At 49.0% G+C, this 17,966-nt stretch overlaps 2 protein-coding genes across 2 annotated transcripts in view; one reads left to right on the forward strand and one right to left on the reverse strand.

Moving 5' to 3' along the window:
- The window catches only part of DKKL1 (dickkopf like acrosomal protein 1), a 99,431-nt gene that overhangs the window by 7,828 nt on the left and 73,637 nt on the right, over positions 1-17,966 (reverse strand). The gene's annotated exons all lie outside the window — the stretch shown is intronic.
- TEAD2 (TEA domain transcription factor 2) lies at positions 1,108-11,138 on the forward strand. Its single transcript, XM_030197926.1, has 11 exons — positions 1,108-1,455; positions 5,971-6,035; positions 6,740-6,802; positions 7,418-7,552; positions 7,789-7,847; positions 8,049-8,113; positions 8,290-8,423; positions 8,950-9,111; positions 9,279-9,419; positions 9,671-9,823; positions 10,373-11,138. Exons 1-11 carry the CDS (start codon positions 1,263-1,265, stop codon positions 10,484-10,486), a joined length of 1,284 nt encoding a protein of 427 aa, XP_030053786.1. The 5' UTR covers positions 1,108-1,262; the 3' UTR covers positions 10,487-11,138.

Here is a 17,966-nt window from a genome sequence, read left to right on the forward strand (position 1 = left end):
GGGGGTGGGTAGCGTTTACCCATTATGATGTTTATTAACCCATTTGGGGGTTCTTTGGATTGTTAGATTAAAAGCGGAATAGAAATGGCATCAGTTTCTTGGATCTGGTGATCCTGTTTGACTTTTAAAGCTGATCGGGACTCCAGGGGGATAAACAGGCCTCCTCTAGCTCCCACCTGGGTTGTGGGTCCAGTTCTGGACAGCAGTCGGGGGGTGGACAGAGCAGGAATTTCACACCCAGCTTCAGAATCTGACACTCTTTCTGCACCCCCTGAGCTCTCCCCCTCCGTTTTCCTTCTCTCTGTCTTTCTCTCCCTGCTCCACCCTCTTTTTTTTTTTGGCAGGCTCTTTTACAGGGCCAGAAGGCCCCTCCAGCTTCTGCCCAGTTGCTCTAGCTTTCCCCTTCCCCTTTTCCTAGTTAAGGGTCTGTTTACACTTTCCAAAAATACTAGGACTAGGGGGCATGCGATGAAGCAACAAAGTTGTAAATTTAAAATGAATCAGAGAAAATTATTCTTCACTCAACGTGTAATTAAACTCTGGAATTCGTTGCCAGAGAATGTGGTAAAGGTGGTTAGCTTAGCGGAGTTTAAAAAAGGTTTGGCTGGCTTCCTAAAGGAAAAGTCCATAGACCATTATTAAATTGGACTTGGGGAAAATCCACTATTTATGGGATAAGCAGCATAAAATGTTTTGTACTTTTTTGGGATCTTGCCAGGTATTTGTGACCTGGATTGGCCACTGCTGGAAACAGGATGGTGGGCTTGATGGACCTTTGGTCTGTCCCAGTATGGCAATACTTATGTACGCGTGCCTCAGACTGGATTCGGTCACTGTTTTGCTGACCTTGTTGGAGTCACTCCATGCACCCGTCGCTCTTCTCAGAATACAACCGCAGCTGTTATTTCTGAGGCTGGAATGGAAGTCGTTCCTGCCTCAGTGGGATCTGGAAGTTACTAGGCCCATATCCAACTTTACTAGGCCCATATCCAACTCCTGAGTCATTGGTGGTCCCCTTGTCTCTTCTTCTTTCATCCCCCACTATCTTTCTCTTCCGATATTCGGGATGGGGAAGGGGTGGTCTCTTTGGTGGAGAGCTACCTCTGTAAGGGCAGGAACCCCGGCATCCCTCCTAAACTTTCATGCTCTCATCTTTGGATTTTCAGGATCTACCGTCTTCTCCCCCATCCTCGGAGGAACCCCTGCAGTAGCCGCACTGCCTCTCCACCCCCTCTCCCAACCACTTCCTTCTGGCTGGAGAAATGGATCCCAGCAGCTGGAGTGAGGGCGGCAGTTCCACGGAAAGCACTGGGGACTCCATGGAGAAGGGCCTGGACAGCGAAGCCGAGGGGGTCTGGAGTCCAGACATCGAGCAGAGTTTCCAGGAGGCACTGGCCATCTACCCACCCTGCGGCCGACGCAAAATTATCCTGTCGGATGAGGGCAAGATGTACGGTATGTGCGTGTAGGGATGTTTCTCCTTGGACCCTGTGTTATCTGCATGATTATTTCATTTGTATATTCAACTTATCTATCACTTATTATTGGGGCTGGGAGAGGATATATGAAGTGCGTAAATAATATACCATTTTTTTTGTTTCTATTCATATTTCTGCTGCTAATACTTGTACCTAGGGCTGTGGAGTCGGACTCAGACTCCTTTATTTTCCTACTACCCGACTCCTATATCAGGTGTTAAATATTTTTGTAATTTATGTACATCTGAATGTAAAATAATACATTTACCATATATTATGCTGTTTAATTTATTCAGTGCACATCAATGACAATAGATTTCCCTTATTGAAAAGGCTGCATTGGACTGCCTGTGGAGGCCTGGGTTTATTTTAAATTGTGTACTTTGTTTTTTTAATATAATTCATGGTCACTCAATATTTGACATCTTTGATATGCTTCTTAGGTATAACGAGACCAGATTCATTACAAAACTCTTTTACACTATGCTTTGCTCGTTGCAGGGCTGTTGCAAGGGATGGGAGGACAGGATAGCCGCTCTGGACACCAAGGAAGGGGAGAGGGAGGTTGGGCACTGCCCTTGTTCTATGAGCCAGCAAGCATGCATGCCTGAAAGGGAAAGGTGGGGGGGGGGGGGGGGGGGGGGTGACACTGAAAGCAGCCCTTGCTTAGGGAACTATTTTGGCCAATGAGTACCCAACCTCTGTTCCCTGAGTGCAGCTGATGGAACCCATGTACTCACATGCTTTCCATGCTCAGAAACAGAAAAGGAGATGGGGTGGGTGGATGGAGCAAAGCAGGGATTCATGGGTGGGTGGAGGTGTGGAGAATGCCAGTCATCAAAGGACTCTGCCATTTAACTCCCGTAAGCCCAGGAGGAGAGGCTGATTTGAAAGACCCAGAAGGCTTTAGGATGTAGCCTGTCTCTTGAGCCCTGGACTCCTGGTCCTCGAGCCTGGGGAGGATGGATTGGGGGCAGGGAGGGAGAGGCTGTGCTTGCTCTCTTGGGCTTATGTTTACTGAGGCAGCTTTGTTAAAGTCTAGCTTGATAGCAGCAGCTGGTCTACAAGTGGTCATTATGGGGAAGGGGGGAGTGTTATGGAGAAGAGAGAGAGTGTGTTAATGGAAGGGGTTTGCACAAAAAGCTCACATCTGGAGTCCTATCTCAGGATCTTACAGCTATTGCAGATATCATATTTCCTAGGGATGCAGGGAAAGTTGAAACCGGGCCCTGCCCTGACTGAGGGAGAACCTGGGGAGCCACTGTAAGAGGGCTTGAGGTATTAAGATTTTTACCACTGTGCGTGGATGAGAAGCCAACTCAGATCATGAGCTCTTTCCCCTCCAACTTGTCTTGAATGTCACACCCTTAAATTTAAAAAAAAATTCACTTCCCTAAGGGTTCAGGTCCAACTTAACCACAAGGAAGACAGGCGATCGCCTATGGTGGCAGCTTCTGAGGTTAACGAGAGCAGATGCAGTCGAAGAAAAACACTAGAGACCCTGGCAGTTCCCCCACACTTCAAGAAGTATCGATGTGTGCTATTACCAGCATGGAGAGTGAATGAGCACCTGGGGAGGGGGGCAGTGCTGGCTGAGGTTGTCATTGGGCGTTGCGTACCCTACCCTCTTTCATGTTGCCCTGTCTCCCCCGGGTGCCCAGGGTGAGGATTTACATCTATCTTGCAACTTCGGGGATTTCTAAGCACCCAAATGCCCCCCCCCCCCCCCCCACAACATGGCATTCACCACCCTTTAAGGAAAAATCTAACTGCCATCCACCCCTGCCCCCCCACAACGCCCTTCCCTCCCATTAGGATTACCAGATGGCTTCAGGTCATGGAGGACAGACTGAGCCAGTCCTTGTTTTACTTCCCAGTGGAGGTGAAACCTGGACTGGCTCAATTTATCCTCCGTGACCAGTGGAAGGTCTGACTGACCCCACACCATGCTGTGATGTGGACTTATTTGCTGTGCTCTATTTCTTTGGAGGGGGAGAGTGTGAGAGACCAACAGTGGTGTTCCTAGGGGGGACGGTCTGCCCTGGGTGCACACCGCTGGGGGGGTGCCGCGCGCGCCTGTCCATCGTTCATTCCATGCTCCCTTTGGTTACTTCCTGTCCGGGGCAGAGGGAGCATGGAACGAACGACGGACAGGCGCGCGCGGCACCCCCCCCCCCCCCCCAGTGGCGTGCACCCGGGTGGGGGGTTCTTTCGTGGGGGGGTGTCCTTTCGCCGGGGGGGGAGGGGTTGCGCTGCACCCGGGGGGCAGGGCGGGGCGCATCGGCAATCCGCCCTGGGTGGCAGCCCCCCTAGGAACGCCACTGGAGGCCAATGGAATATCTCAGTTCTGTTTCATTTAGGACTTTATGTGTTAGGGAGGAGGAGAATGTTTACAAGGCTTCTGATGTTGGTGAGACCACAGAAATATCTCTGTCCTGTCTCATCCACCCCCCCCCCACCCCCCGCCCATTCAGTTCCCCTCCCTGTCTTCTGTCTTTTCCATCTGCTTTCTGTCCCATAATCGTTCAGGCCTCTCCATCTTTCTCTCTCCTCCCTCCCTGTTCCCCCCTCCACCATCCTCTCTTGTTCCTCTTCATTGAGTGGCATCAAATAACAGACACCCAACAGGTGCAGCCTTCAGACAACTGGTCCCATGAAGTCATGAGCAATGACCTGTGACCCATGAAGCAGCTGCCAGGCCCCAAGGCATTTCCTGCCCTATCACTATCTTCTCTCCCCCCTCTCCCTCCCTGTTCCTTCCTCATTGACCCCTCCCCCCCTTGCCTTGCCTGCTTCATATGTGAAACCTTCTCCAAGTCTTCACTTGAGTTCTGTGAGCTCTGGGGCTCTCTTCACCACCTTTAGGGATCCCTGGTGGGATGGGGATGGGAATGGATTTTAGCCCAAATCAATAACATCCCGACATTTCCCCACTAGTCCCTCTCCCCAGAAAGAGCTTCTATGTGGGAAGGGAGGAGGGGGCTCAACAGGGAATCTTCTACCTCCCAGGGAAGCCTGGTGATGTATCAGTTCGCTGAATGTTGGAATTCTCTTCCTTTGTTATTAAGGTCTTGCCAACAGGATACACGTTTTAGGAAAAATCTTGAAAGCTTTTTTATTTCAGAAATCTGGTCTCATATCCTCTGATTAGATATATTTATATTATTGTGACTAGGGTCCTTCCAGTTCTATATTTTCTAGTTTTGTGGCTCCCAGATCTTCTGATCTTATTCTTAATTTGGAATCTGCCCTGTTCAGGTAGAGGCCGACTAGAAAACCCAACATAACATAACATAAGACAGGAGCTTCATTGATAAAATAGGAAAGGAGATGCCATTTAAGTAAATATCCCCTTTCATCTCCCCCACCCCCTCACTTCCTTTGTGCCTGTTCAGTTCCTGGTGACCTGGCTCCTTTTGCTGCCCCTCCTTTTTCATCCCTACCCAGGGAGGAAGACGTAACCCAGGGATGATGATGTGGAAACAAACCCTTTCTGAGGGTTTTCCTACAGAGACCTGACCCAGGACACAAAGATATAACACTCATTTCTACAAAACAGGCCTCATCCACCCATCCATCATTACCCTGCACAGCTGCAGGTCTCCCAGGACCTGGTCACCCTACTGAGCCACTAATCAGGACATTCACCAGACTTCCTCTGCTCATATTCATGGGGTGGGGGGGGGGGGGTGAATAAACATGCAGAAAACATAGGTTAAAGAAGGTGGCATTGTTTGAAGTCCATGGAGTGAATGAGGCAGAGAACAGATATCTAAGAGGTTGACACCATTGAAGTCCATGGGGGTGAATGATGTGGGGAAGAGATACTTAAGAAGGTGAAACCATTGAAGTCTATGGGGGCAGGGCCGCCAAGAGGGGGGGGGACAGGGGGGACAAAATTCCCTGGGCCCGGGCCTCCGGTGAGGGGCCCGGCGCCGCCGCCGCAGTCCGGCCCGCCCACCCGCCCTCTGTCTCTCCCTGGCATTGAGTTTAAGCGCCTTACCTTTGAAAGCACAGCAAGCAGCGGCAGACCACTCCTTCCTTCCATGTCCCGCCCTCGCCTGATGTAACTTTCGTGAGGGCGGGACACAGAAGGAAGGAGTGGTCTGCCGCTGCTTGCTGCGCCTTCGAAGGTGAGGCGCTTAAGGTCAGTCCAGAGGGCCCGGGGGTGGAGAGAGGGCCCGGTGGCGGGTGGAGGGGGGCCCGGCGACCTCGGGTGGGGGGGCCCCGGGGGTGGCCTTGTCCTGGGCCTGGCCCAGTCTCTCGGCAGCCCTGTATGGGGGGTGAATGATGTGGAGAAGAGATACTTAAGAGGGTGATACCAATGTAGTCTATGGGGGTGAATGATGTGGGGAAGAGATACTTAAGAAGGTGAAACCATTGAAGTCTATGGGGTGAATGATGCAGGGAAGAGATATTTAAGAGGGTGATGCCATTCAAGTTTCTCTTGATCCCTTTCTTTCTCTCTGTCTGTATCATTCTTCTTTTTCAGGCCGCAATGAATTGATAGCCCGGTATATTAAGCTCCGGACAGGGAAGACACGCACAAGAAAACAGGTATGAGAGCGTAGACTGGAGTTGCCTGGGGTTCCTTTCTCCGCCTTCCTCCTGCCTCACCCAAATTGGCTGACAGAGTCGGGACACCATTCCTGGGTCTTCCTGTCAGTGAGTCTTCTCCACCATGGCTTGTGGTGATCTTTCATTCTTAGACCATCAGTATTGGGAAAGTCTTAACATGGGGAGATATAAGAGGCATTACAAGTGAACTCTCAGACAAAAGGTGGGGTCCTGGGGTATCATGGGGACAGGGAGGACACTACACTGGCTACAAGTGCACTGTGCATTAACCGGTGTTGGTCCTGGAAAGTCCCAGAGCCTGATGTCTATGTTGATATGTATGCCTGAGCAATGTTGACAGTTTCAGTTCCTTGGTCTGGAGCAGAGGTTCTCAACCCAGTGCTCAGGACATACCCAGGCACAATAAATATGCATGAGATAAATTTGCATAGAGTGGAGGTAGGGCATGCAAATCTATCTCATGCATATTCATTGCAGGTACCCCGAAAACCTAACTAGCTAGGTGTGTCTGATGACTAGGTTGAAAAACCCTGGTCTGGAGCCCTGAATCATTGTGAGAAACCAACGGAGGGGTGGATGGGGAGGGGGAGGACTGTAACCCTTGTGATACCTGCTGTCTTGATTAATTCTTTCTCTCTCTCTGTTCCCCCCCCCCCCCCCCCCCCCCCCCACTTCCCTCTAAGGTCTCCAGTCACATCCAGGTTTTGGTTCGCAGGAAGTCACGGGAGATTCAATCCAAGCTGAAGGTCGGTAGCTCTTGGGGTCCTGCTGCAGCTGCTGTCCCTGCTCAGCTCCTGTCCGTCTACGCTGCTTGGGCCTGGGGAGGAATTGGCAAAGTTGGGCCACAAAGGAATTATACCAAAACCTGGCAGACACAGCCATAACGCTTATGTTTTTTTATGTTTATTGATACTTGACGTTAGGGTTGGGTGGTCGTTTGTAATGGCACGGAAACTTTCAACGAGGTATCCATATGTTGTTAATGACCGAAAACAAGCATAAACAACACAACAGTTTGTGTCTTGTCTGTTGCTGATACTGGGGGCACCCTCTTTGCAAATAGTGACCTCTGTTAACGACGCTACCCCTAAAACGAAAATGAAGACTAACCAAGAAAAAACGAACCATGCCGCCAACGACAAGGGGATTGAAACAAAATGAATATTTTGGGGCTGCCCATCCCTGCTGTGATTACGCCTCTGGTGTATTTTTCTCCTCTGGCCTCGGAAGCCCCTCTGAGTCTGGGTCTGAAGATACAGGGGCTCCGGGGCTTAGATCCTGGATGTCTCAGCTACCCGTTAGAAGCTGTCAATGATACCACTAAGCCCGTCCATGTAACATTCATTCTCTCTGTCTTTCAGGACCAGGCTGTTAAAGATACAGTTCTCCAGAGCATGACAACCATACCCTCTGCCCATCTGGTCTCTGCCACTGGTGTCCAGAACAAACTGGGAGTATCCACCCTTGCCAAGCCCCCATTCCCTTCCGCCGCCGGAGTAAGCCAAAGTACCTGTCTGCACCAGCACCCCCTTCCCTCATCCCTTCAGAGATCAAATGCACTGGGCCTGGAGAAGGAGAGGTCCATTTGCCACCTGTCACCTTTTAGCCTCGTAACGCTCCAGTCCCCGTCCCCCTCCCCATTATCCTCCTGTCTGTTAATTACCCTCCCCACAGTTCCTGGCACTGTCTGTCTGTGATAAACACCAAACTAATCCACGGATTTCCATTGCAGTCCACGGAGTTCTTTCCCTTCTGGCAAGGAGGTGTCATGCAGCCCCCTCTCACGCAGGAGTAAGTAAACCCCCCCTCCATCGCTGCCTCTTCCTGCCTGCTGTGAGCACATGTAGGCTCCCCTTGCCTGATCTCCCCCTTCCTGCTGTGCCACGCTTCTTCTCATAAGCTCTACTGACTGGTGATGGTGGCTGCATGGCACTGACAGGGGAAGAGCTGGATCGCCGCTGACATCCCTCTCTTGGTTTTGTTTTCCTGCAGCGTGAAGCCATTTGCTCAGACGCCCTATCCCTTGCAGCCTCCTGTAGCCCCTTCTGCTGTTCCAGGTATACCGTGGACACTGCTTGCTCTTTCCTGCTGTCGTCTCTTTCCATGGATTAAATTATCAATGCCACTGGGGGGGGGGGGGGGGCATCCCACACTGGGTGTACTGGAAGTCAGTGGGTTGGTGAAGGCTCTGGGGTTGTGAGTGTTGATCAGGATGGATCTGTTTTACCCACAGGGTATGATACCGCTCCTGCCAGCCTCTCTCCTGTGCCCAGTGGCCCCGTGTGGCAAGGATGCTCTATTGGCACAGCCAAGCTGCACTTGCTTGAGTTTTCTGCCTTCATGGAGCAGCAAGGAGAAACCAACACAGTGAGTGACCCCTTGCCCCCCCCCCCTCTGGTGTAGTGAGTGACTCCTTGCCCCCTCTGTCCGGTGCAGTGAGTGTCCCCTTGCCTCCGGTGTAGTGAGTGACCAATTGCCCCCCTCTGGTGTAATGAGTGACCCCTCTGTCCGATGTAGTCAGTGAACCCTTGAACTCTTCATCTGGTGCAGTGAGTGACCCCTTGCCTCCTCTGTCTGGTGTAGTGAATGAGCCCTTGCCCCCCCAGTTTAGTGAGTGACCCCTCTGGTGTAGTAAGTGACCCCTTGACCCCTTTGTCCAGTGTAGTGAGTGACCCCTTGCCCTCTCTGTCCAGTGCAGTCAGTTACCCCTTGCCCCCCCCCCATGTAGTGACCTCTTGACCCCTTCATCCGGTGTAGTGAGTGACCCGTTGCCCGTCTGTCCAGTGCAATGAGCGACCACTGTTCCTTGCACTAACACAGTAACTCCCTGCCCTTTCTGTGACACCCTCCCTCCACCCCCACCCCACTCATGTGCTCTTTTCCTCCTCTGTAGTACAACCGACACCTCTTTGTCCACATCAGCCAGGGCAGCCCCACAGCGCTAGAGTCCGTGGATGTTCGGCAGATCTATGATAAGTTCCCTGAAAAAAAGGGGGGGCTGAAGGACCTGTACGAGAGGGGGCCCCCTGGCGCATTCTTCCTTGTCAAGTTCTGGGTGAGTTCTGTGATAACATTCCTGCCTGTTTCTCCGTTTCTGCTCTCTACATGCGTAGACATGGCTGCAGCGGTTATTTGCCGGGATGACGTTCTTGGAAGTTGCTGCTGTCAGCGAGACAGAGCGGATGAGACCTTATTTTTCATGTGCTCTCTCTGTTAAAATAGGCTGACTTGAACACAGGAGTTCCAGATGAGCCTGGGGTCTTCTATGGGGTGACCAGCCAGTATGAGGGTCCCGAGAATATGACCATAACCTGCTCCTCCAAAGTCTGCTCATTCGGAAAGCAAGTGGTAGAGAAGGTGGAGGTGAGCAAGCGCTAGGGCCAAGCGGCTTCCCAAAAGCCTGGGACGGGGAAGCTCTGATACCTAGGAGAAAGGGGGGAGGGTGATTGCTTACTTAATAACTGGGAGGAAATTGGCCAGAACTCTTGGGGCTCATCTCCTCTCCTCCCCCATTTTCTACCCCATTTCCCCTGTCCTCATTCCGTCTTTGCCACCAGTTCTCCCTCTTACCCTAGGCGTCCCAGTCCTCATACTCCCGTGTGTCTCTCTTACAGACGGAGTACGCACGGTTTGAGAATGGACGCTTCATGTACCGTATGCATCGCTCCCCCATGTGCGAATACCTCATCAATTTCATCCACAAGCTGAAGCAGCTGCCTGAGAAATACATGATGAATAGTGTCCTGGAAAACTTCACTATCCTGCAGGTACCCACCCTCCATCCTTCCTCTCTAACACCTGTCCTACACCTTACACCCTTCCCATCACCCATTCCCTACCCTCCATCCTTCCTCTCTGACACCCCTCTCTCCACTCTCCATCCTCTTCACCACCCTCCATCTCACCTACACTTCACCTTCCATCCTTTCTCTTTCACCCACTCTCCATTATCCATCCTTCCTTTCTGACAAGTGTTCTCCACCCTTAATGCTTTCTCCTCCCCACCTTCCAACCCTTTCTCCTCTCGAAATACTCCTAGACCCACCCTCCATGCCACCTGCTGTTCACACACACCTTTTACTCTGCTCCTGCAAGATGCCCCCCCCCCTTCTCTATATGACCCCTCTCCTCCTCAGACACAGAAAAAAACCCTTCTTTCATCTGTCCACTCTCCCCTCAGATATAAGTACATAAGTATTGCCATACTGGGAAAGACCAAAGGTCCATCAAGCCCAGCATCCTGTTTCCAACAGATACCACTGCCCTCTCTCTTTCCCCACAGTCAGAGAATAAATCCTTCTCTCCTCTCTCCACAGGTGGTCACAAATCGAGATACACAAGAGCTTTTGCTGTGTGTGGCTTATGTCTTTGAGATCTCCACCAGTGAGCGTGGAACGCAGTATCACATCTACCGGCTGGTGAAGGAGTGAACTCCATGCCCTGGAGAGCCAGACCCCACCCCCACACGTTCCCAACTCTCTTCTCTAGAGAGAAGAGCCATAGACCTCCCTCCAGCAGAACTGATACAGAGATAAACTGGTGTGAATTTCAGAGCAGAAGGAGAGCCAGCAGCCTGTGTTTGAGGGGAAAAGGTTTAGCATCTTCCTAACATGTGCTACTCCATGTGCCCTCGCTAGAGGCCTAGCTCAACCCCAAAAACAGTTTACAGTTTATTTTCAGCTTGATATCCTGCATAGTGTGGCGAGCGGGTTCCGTCTGTCGAAGCTACCATAGTAGCCAGGGCCACTCGCTGTGGGTTCACCAGTTCTCTGGGAAAGGATCAGTTTCTATGTGCTCGGATGCCTCTTTCTCAAGACATGGTGTTTGCATGGGGCGGGACTCGCTGTGCTTGTGCAGCAGGGCGTGAGCAAGTGACAAGGTGCACGCAGAGTGCATGCATGGGCAGGGGTCCCTGGGCCTGTGTGAGAAGATCACTGGGCTCCCTGGGCACATAACCCACCAGGCACAGTAGGTATGGTATTAACACGCCAAGATTCACCATGAAGGAGCCTCATGTCCGTATGCCGTCCGCAGTGCACTTAGAGTGATTTACTACCAAATAATAAATTGTTTTTTTAAGAACCCTAGAAATGTCTTGTTTAAGGCTTTGTCTACTGATATATCCAGTTACTCTCATTCCAGGAGGGAGACTTCAGTCTTATTCCAGTATAGAAACATGGATCAGGACTGCCCCAGGGAGAGATCCACAGCAAGACAGGAGAGGGTGAAAGGGGAAGATGCGGGATTTGGGAACAGATTATATAATAATGCTGCCAACTGGATCCAGATTCGCAGGACAGGGTTGATCAAGTCCTGAGTTTACCCCAGTGCATGCTGGGACTTGTAGTCTTGCTTCTTGTAGGGCATGCCGCGGGTTAAACCCAGGACTGGATCAACCCTGTCCCGATAATCTGGATCCAGGGCTTGGCTCTTCCAGGCCAGGAACCGATTATATAATAACTAGTAAAAGAGGCCTCCCCCTCCCCCCTCATCTCAGGACCCCCCCCCCCCCCTTCGATTTCCACCACCCAGCACCTCCCTCCCTCTGTCTCTGTGGCCTCCAAGTGAAAGGAGGACATGTGCGGGTGCCCCAGCCCTTCGTACGTGGCAGCTGCTGTTTAAAATGTTTTACCTCCTGCTCGGCCGGCAACACTCAAGTCTACCAAGTACAGACGCCGCTTCATAGAGTCTGTGGTTCGCTGTTCCTCTGGTCCCGCCCTCATTTCCTGTTTGCAGAAGGGTGGGACCAGAGGAACAGTGAACCACAGCCTGTCTGAAGCGGCATCTGTACTTGGTGGACTTAGGTGTTGCCGGCCGAGCAGGAGGTAAAACTTTTTAAACAGCAGCTGCCATGTACGAAGACAGAGGGAGGGAGGCGCTGAGCGGCGGAAATGGGAGGAGAGGGGGGCGTGGAACTCGAACGGCAGTTGGGCCGTCATGGCCCATGGAACTCGGACGATGGGAGTGGAAGGAGGAGGGAGGGTGCTTGGGGATCATGGAACGGGGGGGGGGGGGGGGCGTTTGGTTACTCACCTCCGGTGGCTGCTGCTGGGTTCCCTTCCCTCTCACTTCCCAATAGGAACTTGGTTACGAACCCAGGCAGCCAGATGGAAGTGCAGAGGTCCAAATGATTACATAGGATACTGCCAACTGGATCCAGATTTGCAGGACAGGGGTGATCCAGTCCTGTGTTTACCCAAGTGCATGCTGGGACTCATGGAGGCATATTTTCAAAGCACTTTGGGAGGCTAAGTTCCATAGGTTTCTATGGAACTTTGGGAGGCTAAGTGCTTTGAAAATGAGCCCCCTAGTCTTGTTTCTAGGGCATGCAACGTGTTAAACCCAGGACTGGATCAACCCTGTCCCGAGAATCGATCCGGGGCTCAGCTCTTCCAGTCCAGTGCCTAAGGGGCTAGAGATTGGGTCCAAGCTTCCAAGTTATCCAGGTAAGAAGAACGAGGGAGTTATTGGCCAGTCCTGCATTTGAACTTATATCCCGAAACGATGTGTGATTTGTAGTCCCGGATTCTGCCCTTTGAAATCCATGCTTTACGTCCCAATGTATCGATAGAGTTGTCCGAAAGCCAGGACTGCAGCTGGGTATCTTGGCAGCTCTGGGATTTCAGAGCTGGGGCCTCAGAGGCAGGATGGAAAGGTTAGGGTAGCCATCCAGCCCTGGAGTCTGAAGGTGGACAGGCCTATAGTAAGTGGGAGACAGCTCCTGTTTGTTCTGGATCCTTGGAGCATTCAACATTTGGCAGCCCCTAGGCCATTTTACTGCTTCATCCAGGCCTCCCCCTGGGCCTTTTCACTACTTTTATTATTGCTGTAAGTGAATTGCTTACTTGAAGGACTGAATCCTTTGTGTGTGGCTTAATTCCTCCTCATGCTGGTTTCTTTCCTAATACCGCCTAGGGTGTTTCCTAACTGCCCTGTTACCCGGTTCCAGCAGGCAGATTTGAGACCATTCTTGGATTTCGAACAGCCCCATCCCGGTGCGTTATGGGAGCTGCAGCACTGGTTGTGATGGATAAAATCATGGACTACAAAGCAGAGTGAACTGAAGATACAATTTCAAAACCTGGTCTGGCCAAAATATCCCTCCTGGAGTAGGGTAATTATTGCTAGACCACTGGGGCTACGTCCCTGAGCCACTACTTGGGTGGGAGGAGGGCAAAATAAATGGCTGATGGTTTCTTGGTGTATGGGTCAGCTGGCATGCTTTTCCCTCACATTCTCTTAAGATGGGGGGGGGGGTTAGGACAGTCCCCCCCACACACATCATCTCCACCACCCAGCCCCTCAGGACAGACAGGGAAGAGGGTGAACCCCAGAGGGGCTGTGAGTTCAGATCCTTTCAGTGAATAAATGTCTTTATTTATTTGGAAAATCAAAAGAAATGAGAGGTATAAGGTGTTGGAAATTCAACCAACTCACTGTCAAGATAGTGGTAGTCTAGTGGTACATACACCCACTTTTGGAACAAAGGGTTGGGAGATAAATATCTTCATTTATTGGGAAAAATCAAAATAAATGAGTGTTAATGAGGTGTTGGAAACTCAACCAACCCACTGTCAAGTTAGTGGTGGCCTAGTGGGACATACACCTGTTTTTGGAACAAAGGGTTGTGAGTTCAAATCCTTTCAGTAAATACATATCTTTATTTATTGGGAAAAATGAAAATAAATGAGCAATATAAGGTGTTGGAAACTCAATGGCAAAAAAAATAGAAAGTCAGTTTTTCTTGGCTTACACTTAACATGTGTTGCTAACCCAGTCACCCTTGCTGGGACTTAAACTAACCACTTCTGGATCACAGGCCTTTGAGCCACTTCTCTGCTTTGGTCCCACCTGGCTCTGGCTGGGCTAGAGCCCTTGACCTTCTGGATCACAACCCTTTGGACACTTGTCTGCTCTGGTGGTCCCACCTAGCTCTGGCTCAGCTAGGCTAGAACCCATGCCCTCCTTGGATCACAGCCCTTTAGCTTCTGTCACCACTCAGCCAACTACTGAGGTGTTCTCAAACCAGCCACCTTGGTATTACTAACCCAGCACCCAACCCTTGGGCCAGCCAGGCTTTCACACTACTAACTTTTCTGAACTTATATTTCACCTTCTCTTGGCTGAAAGCCCTCAAGAAGACACAAGAACATCAGGACAGAGAGGATCTAGCAGGGGCTGCAGGTGGCTACCAGACAGTTGCCTCATTCTTAAAACCAAAGAGCAACATTTAGATTCATGGTTTCTCTGCTCTGGTCCCTAGATTCATGGTTTCTCTGCTCTGGTTCCACTAAGCTAGGCTAGAACCTTGACCTTTTGGATCACAGCCCTTTACTGAATCACCACTCAGCCAGCTAAGCTACTTAGGTGTTCGTGAACCAGCCACCTTGGTGTTACTATCCCAGCACCCAACCCTTGGGCCAGCCAGGCTTTCACACTAATAAATTTTCAGAACTTATATTTCACCTTCTGTTGGCTGAAAGCCCTGCAGAACACACAAGAACATCAGGGTAGAGGCACAGAGCTAAGAAGAGACCACTTATTCTCAGGCTGGAAGTTCAAACCCCAATGCCAATTTTATTTTTAAATTTGTTGGCTGTGATCTTTATAGGCAGAAATCAATAAAATTAATGCTTCTCCCTCAGGAGTATCAGAGACTCCTCAGAAAATTAAAAAGTCATGGGATAGGAAGCAACATCCTTTTGTGAATTAGGAGTTGGGGTTACTGGACAGAAAACAGAGGGTGAATAGTGGAGTGCTGCAGGGATCTGTACTGGGACTGGTGCTATTTAACATATTTATAAATGATCTTAAAAACAGAACGACGACTGAGATGATTAAATTTGCAGATGATGCAAAACTATTCAAAGTTGTCAAAACACATGCAAACTGTGTAAAATTACAGGAAGACCTTAGAAAACTGGAAGACTGGGCATCCAAATGGCAGATGAAATTTAATGTGCACAAAGCAAAGAGATGCACTTGGAAAAAATAACCCAAATCATAGTTACCTGATGCTCAGGTCCACCTTGGGGGTCAGCACTCAAGAAAAAGATCTAGCTATCATTGTAGACAATACGCTGAAATCTTCTACACAGTGTGCGGCGGTGGACAAAAAAACAAACAGGATGCTAGGAATTATTAGGAAAAGGATGCAAAATAAGACCAAGAATATTATAATGCCTTTGTGTGACCTCTTAAGTATTGCGTTCCATTCTGGTCACCGTATCCCAAAAAAGAAATAGTGGAATTAGAAAACGTTCAAAGAAGAGACGGCTGAAAGGAGATATGATTGAGGTCTACAAAATCCTGAGTGGTGTAGAATGAGTAGAAGTAAATCGATTTTTTACTCATTCCAAAAGTACAAAGACTACGGGACACTCGAGGGAGTTACATGGAAATACTTTTAAAACAAATAGGAGGAAATATTTTTTCACTCAAAGAATAGTTAAAGCTTGTTGCTGGAGGATGTGGTAACAGCAGTTTGCATATCTGGGTTTAAAAAAGGTTTGAATAAGTTCCTGGAGGAAAAGCCCATAGTCTGTTATTGAGATGAACATGGGGAAGCCACTACTTGTCCTGGGAATGGCAGCATGGACTGTTGCTACAGATTGTGGATGCTGGAACCCAGGAGGGAAGGGTCGATGCTGGATCTATTGCTCACGAATGAAGTGTTTCCAATATCCGGGTCAGTGCCCACCTATGTAATAGTGATCATCACACCATATGGTTTGAAATAAGGGCGAAGGCGGAGTGCATATGCACAAAACTCAAAGTACTGGATTTCAGACGTACTGATTTTGATAAAATGGGGGAATACCTGAAGAAGGAGCTGTTGGTGTGGGAAGGCATACGAGAAGTGGAAAATCAGTGGTCAAAGCTAAAGGCTGCTATAAATATGGTGACTGATCTTTATGCGAGGAAAGTAAACAAAAACAAGAGAAGCAGGAAGCCCCATGTGGTTCTCCAAACAAGTAGCTGAAAAAATAAGAGCAAAAGAGACTTTGTTCAAGAAATACAAAAGAACTCAATGATAGGATCACGGAAAAGATTATTGGATTAAAAGAGATGCAAAGAGGGAAATATGGCTAGCGAAAGTGCGAGCGGGAAGAAAAAATGGCTAAAGATATAAAGAGAGGTGACAAGACATTTTTCAGATATTTTGAAGAAAGGAGAAGAGATAGGAATGGAATTGCGAGACTGAAAGATAATGAGAATGGTTATGTGGAGAATGAGGATAAAGCGAATGTGCTAAACAATTATTTCTGTTCAGTGTTCACAGAGGAAAATCCTGAAGAAGGACCACGGTTGGCTGCCGAGGGAATGTCTGGGAATGGAGTGGATACTGCGCCATTTACGGAAGAATTTATAAACAGCTGGAGAATCTGAAGGTGGACAAAGCTATGGAGCAGGATGGGATACATCCCAGGATACTGAGCACTGCATATTAAAAAACAAAAAATTATATATTGTGTTCATGATTAAGTAAGAGAAACGAGTGTACTGGTGGAAATTGTATCTATACCCCAGCTGGAAATACTGGAACCCTACTAGTACTATATTAGTTAAAATTTAATGCCAAGAAGTGCAGAGTGATGCACTTATATGTACATAAGTATTGCCATACTGAGAAAGACCAAAGGTCCATCAAGCCCAGCATCCTGTTTCCAACAATGGCCAATCCAGGTCACAAATACCTGGCAAGATCCCAAAAAAGTACAAAACATTTTATACTGCTTATCCCAGGAATAGTGGATTTTCCCCAAGTCCATTTAATAACGGTCTATGGACTTTTCCTTTAGGAAGCCGTCCAAACCTTTTTAAAACTCCGCTAAGCTAACCGCCTTTACCACATTCTCTGACAACAAATTCCAGAGTTTAATTACACGTTGAGTGAAGAAAAATTTTCTCTGATTCGTTTTAAATTTACTACATTGTAGCTTGATCGCATGCCCCCTAGTCCTAGTATTTTTGGAAAGCGTAAACAGACGCTTCACATCTACCCGTTCAACTCCACTCATTATTTTATAGACCTCTATCATATCTCCCCTCAGCCGCCTTTTCTCCAAGCTGAAGAGCCCTAGCCGCTTTAGCCTTTCCTCATAGGGAAGTCGTCCCATCCCCTTTATCATTTTCGTCGCCCTTCTCTGCACCTTTTCTAATTCCACTATATCTTTTTTGAGATAAGGCGACCAGAATTGAACACAATATTCAAGGTGCAGTCGCACCATGGAGCGATACAAAGGCATTATAACATTCTCATTTTTGTTTTCTGTTCCTTTCCTAATAATACCTAACATGCTATTTGCTTTCTTAGCCACAGCAGCACACTGAGCAGAAGGTTTCAACGTACCATCAACGACGACACCTAGATCCCTTTCTTGGTCCGTGACTCCTAACGTGGAACCTTGCATGACGTAGCTATAATTCGGGTTCCTCTTTCCCACATGCATCACTTTGCACTTGCTCACATTAAACGTCATCAGCCATTTAGATGCCCAGTCTCCCAGTCTCGTAAGGTCCTCTTGTAATTTTTCACAATCCTCCAGCGATTTAACGACTTTGAATAACTTTGTGTCATCAGTAAATTTAATTACCTCACTAGTTACTCCCATCTCTAGGTCATTTATAAATATGTTAAAAAGCAGCGGCCCCAGAACAGACCCCTGGGGAACCCCACTAACTACCCTTCTCCATTGAGAATACTGACCATTTAACCCTACTCTCTGTTTTCTATCTTTTAACCAGTTTTTAATCCACAATAGAACACTACCTCCTATCCTATGACTCTCCAATTTCCTCTGGAGTCTTTCATGAGGTACTTTGTCAAATGCCTTCTGAAAATCCAGATACACAATATCAACCATCTCCCCTTTATCCACATGTTTGTTCACCCCTTCAAAGAAATGT

Source organism: Microcaecilia unicolor, chromosome 3, assembly GCF_901765095.1.
Source record: "Microcaecilia unicolor chromosome 3, aMicUni1.1, whole genome shotgun sequence".
Lineage (NCBI taxonomy): Eukaryota > Metazoa > Chordata > Amphibia > Gymnophiona > Siphonopidae > Microcaecilia > Microcaecilia unicolor.

Bases quoted from the DNA above. Each gene is read 5' to 3' on its own strand.
- TEAD2 (XM_030197926.1), top strand. From the start codon at position 1,263: ATGGATCCCAGCAGCTGGAGTGAGGGCGGCAGTTCCACGGAAAGCACT. The intron at 6,803-7,417 runs GTCGGTAGCTCT...TCTGTCTTTCAG, and splicing joins AGATTCAATCCAAGCTGAAG to GACCAGGCTGTTAAAGATAC. The intron at 9,420-9,670 runs GTGAGCAAGCGC...TCTCTCTTACAG, and splicing joins AAGTGGTAGAGAAGGTGGAG to ACGGAGTACGCACGGTTTGA.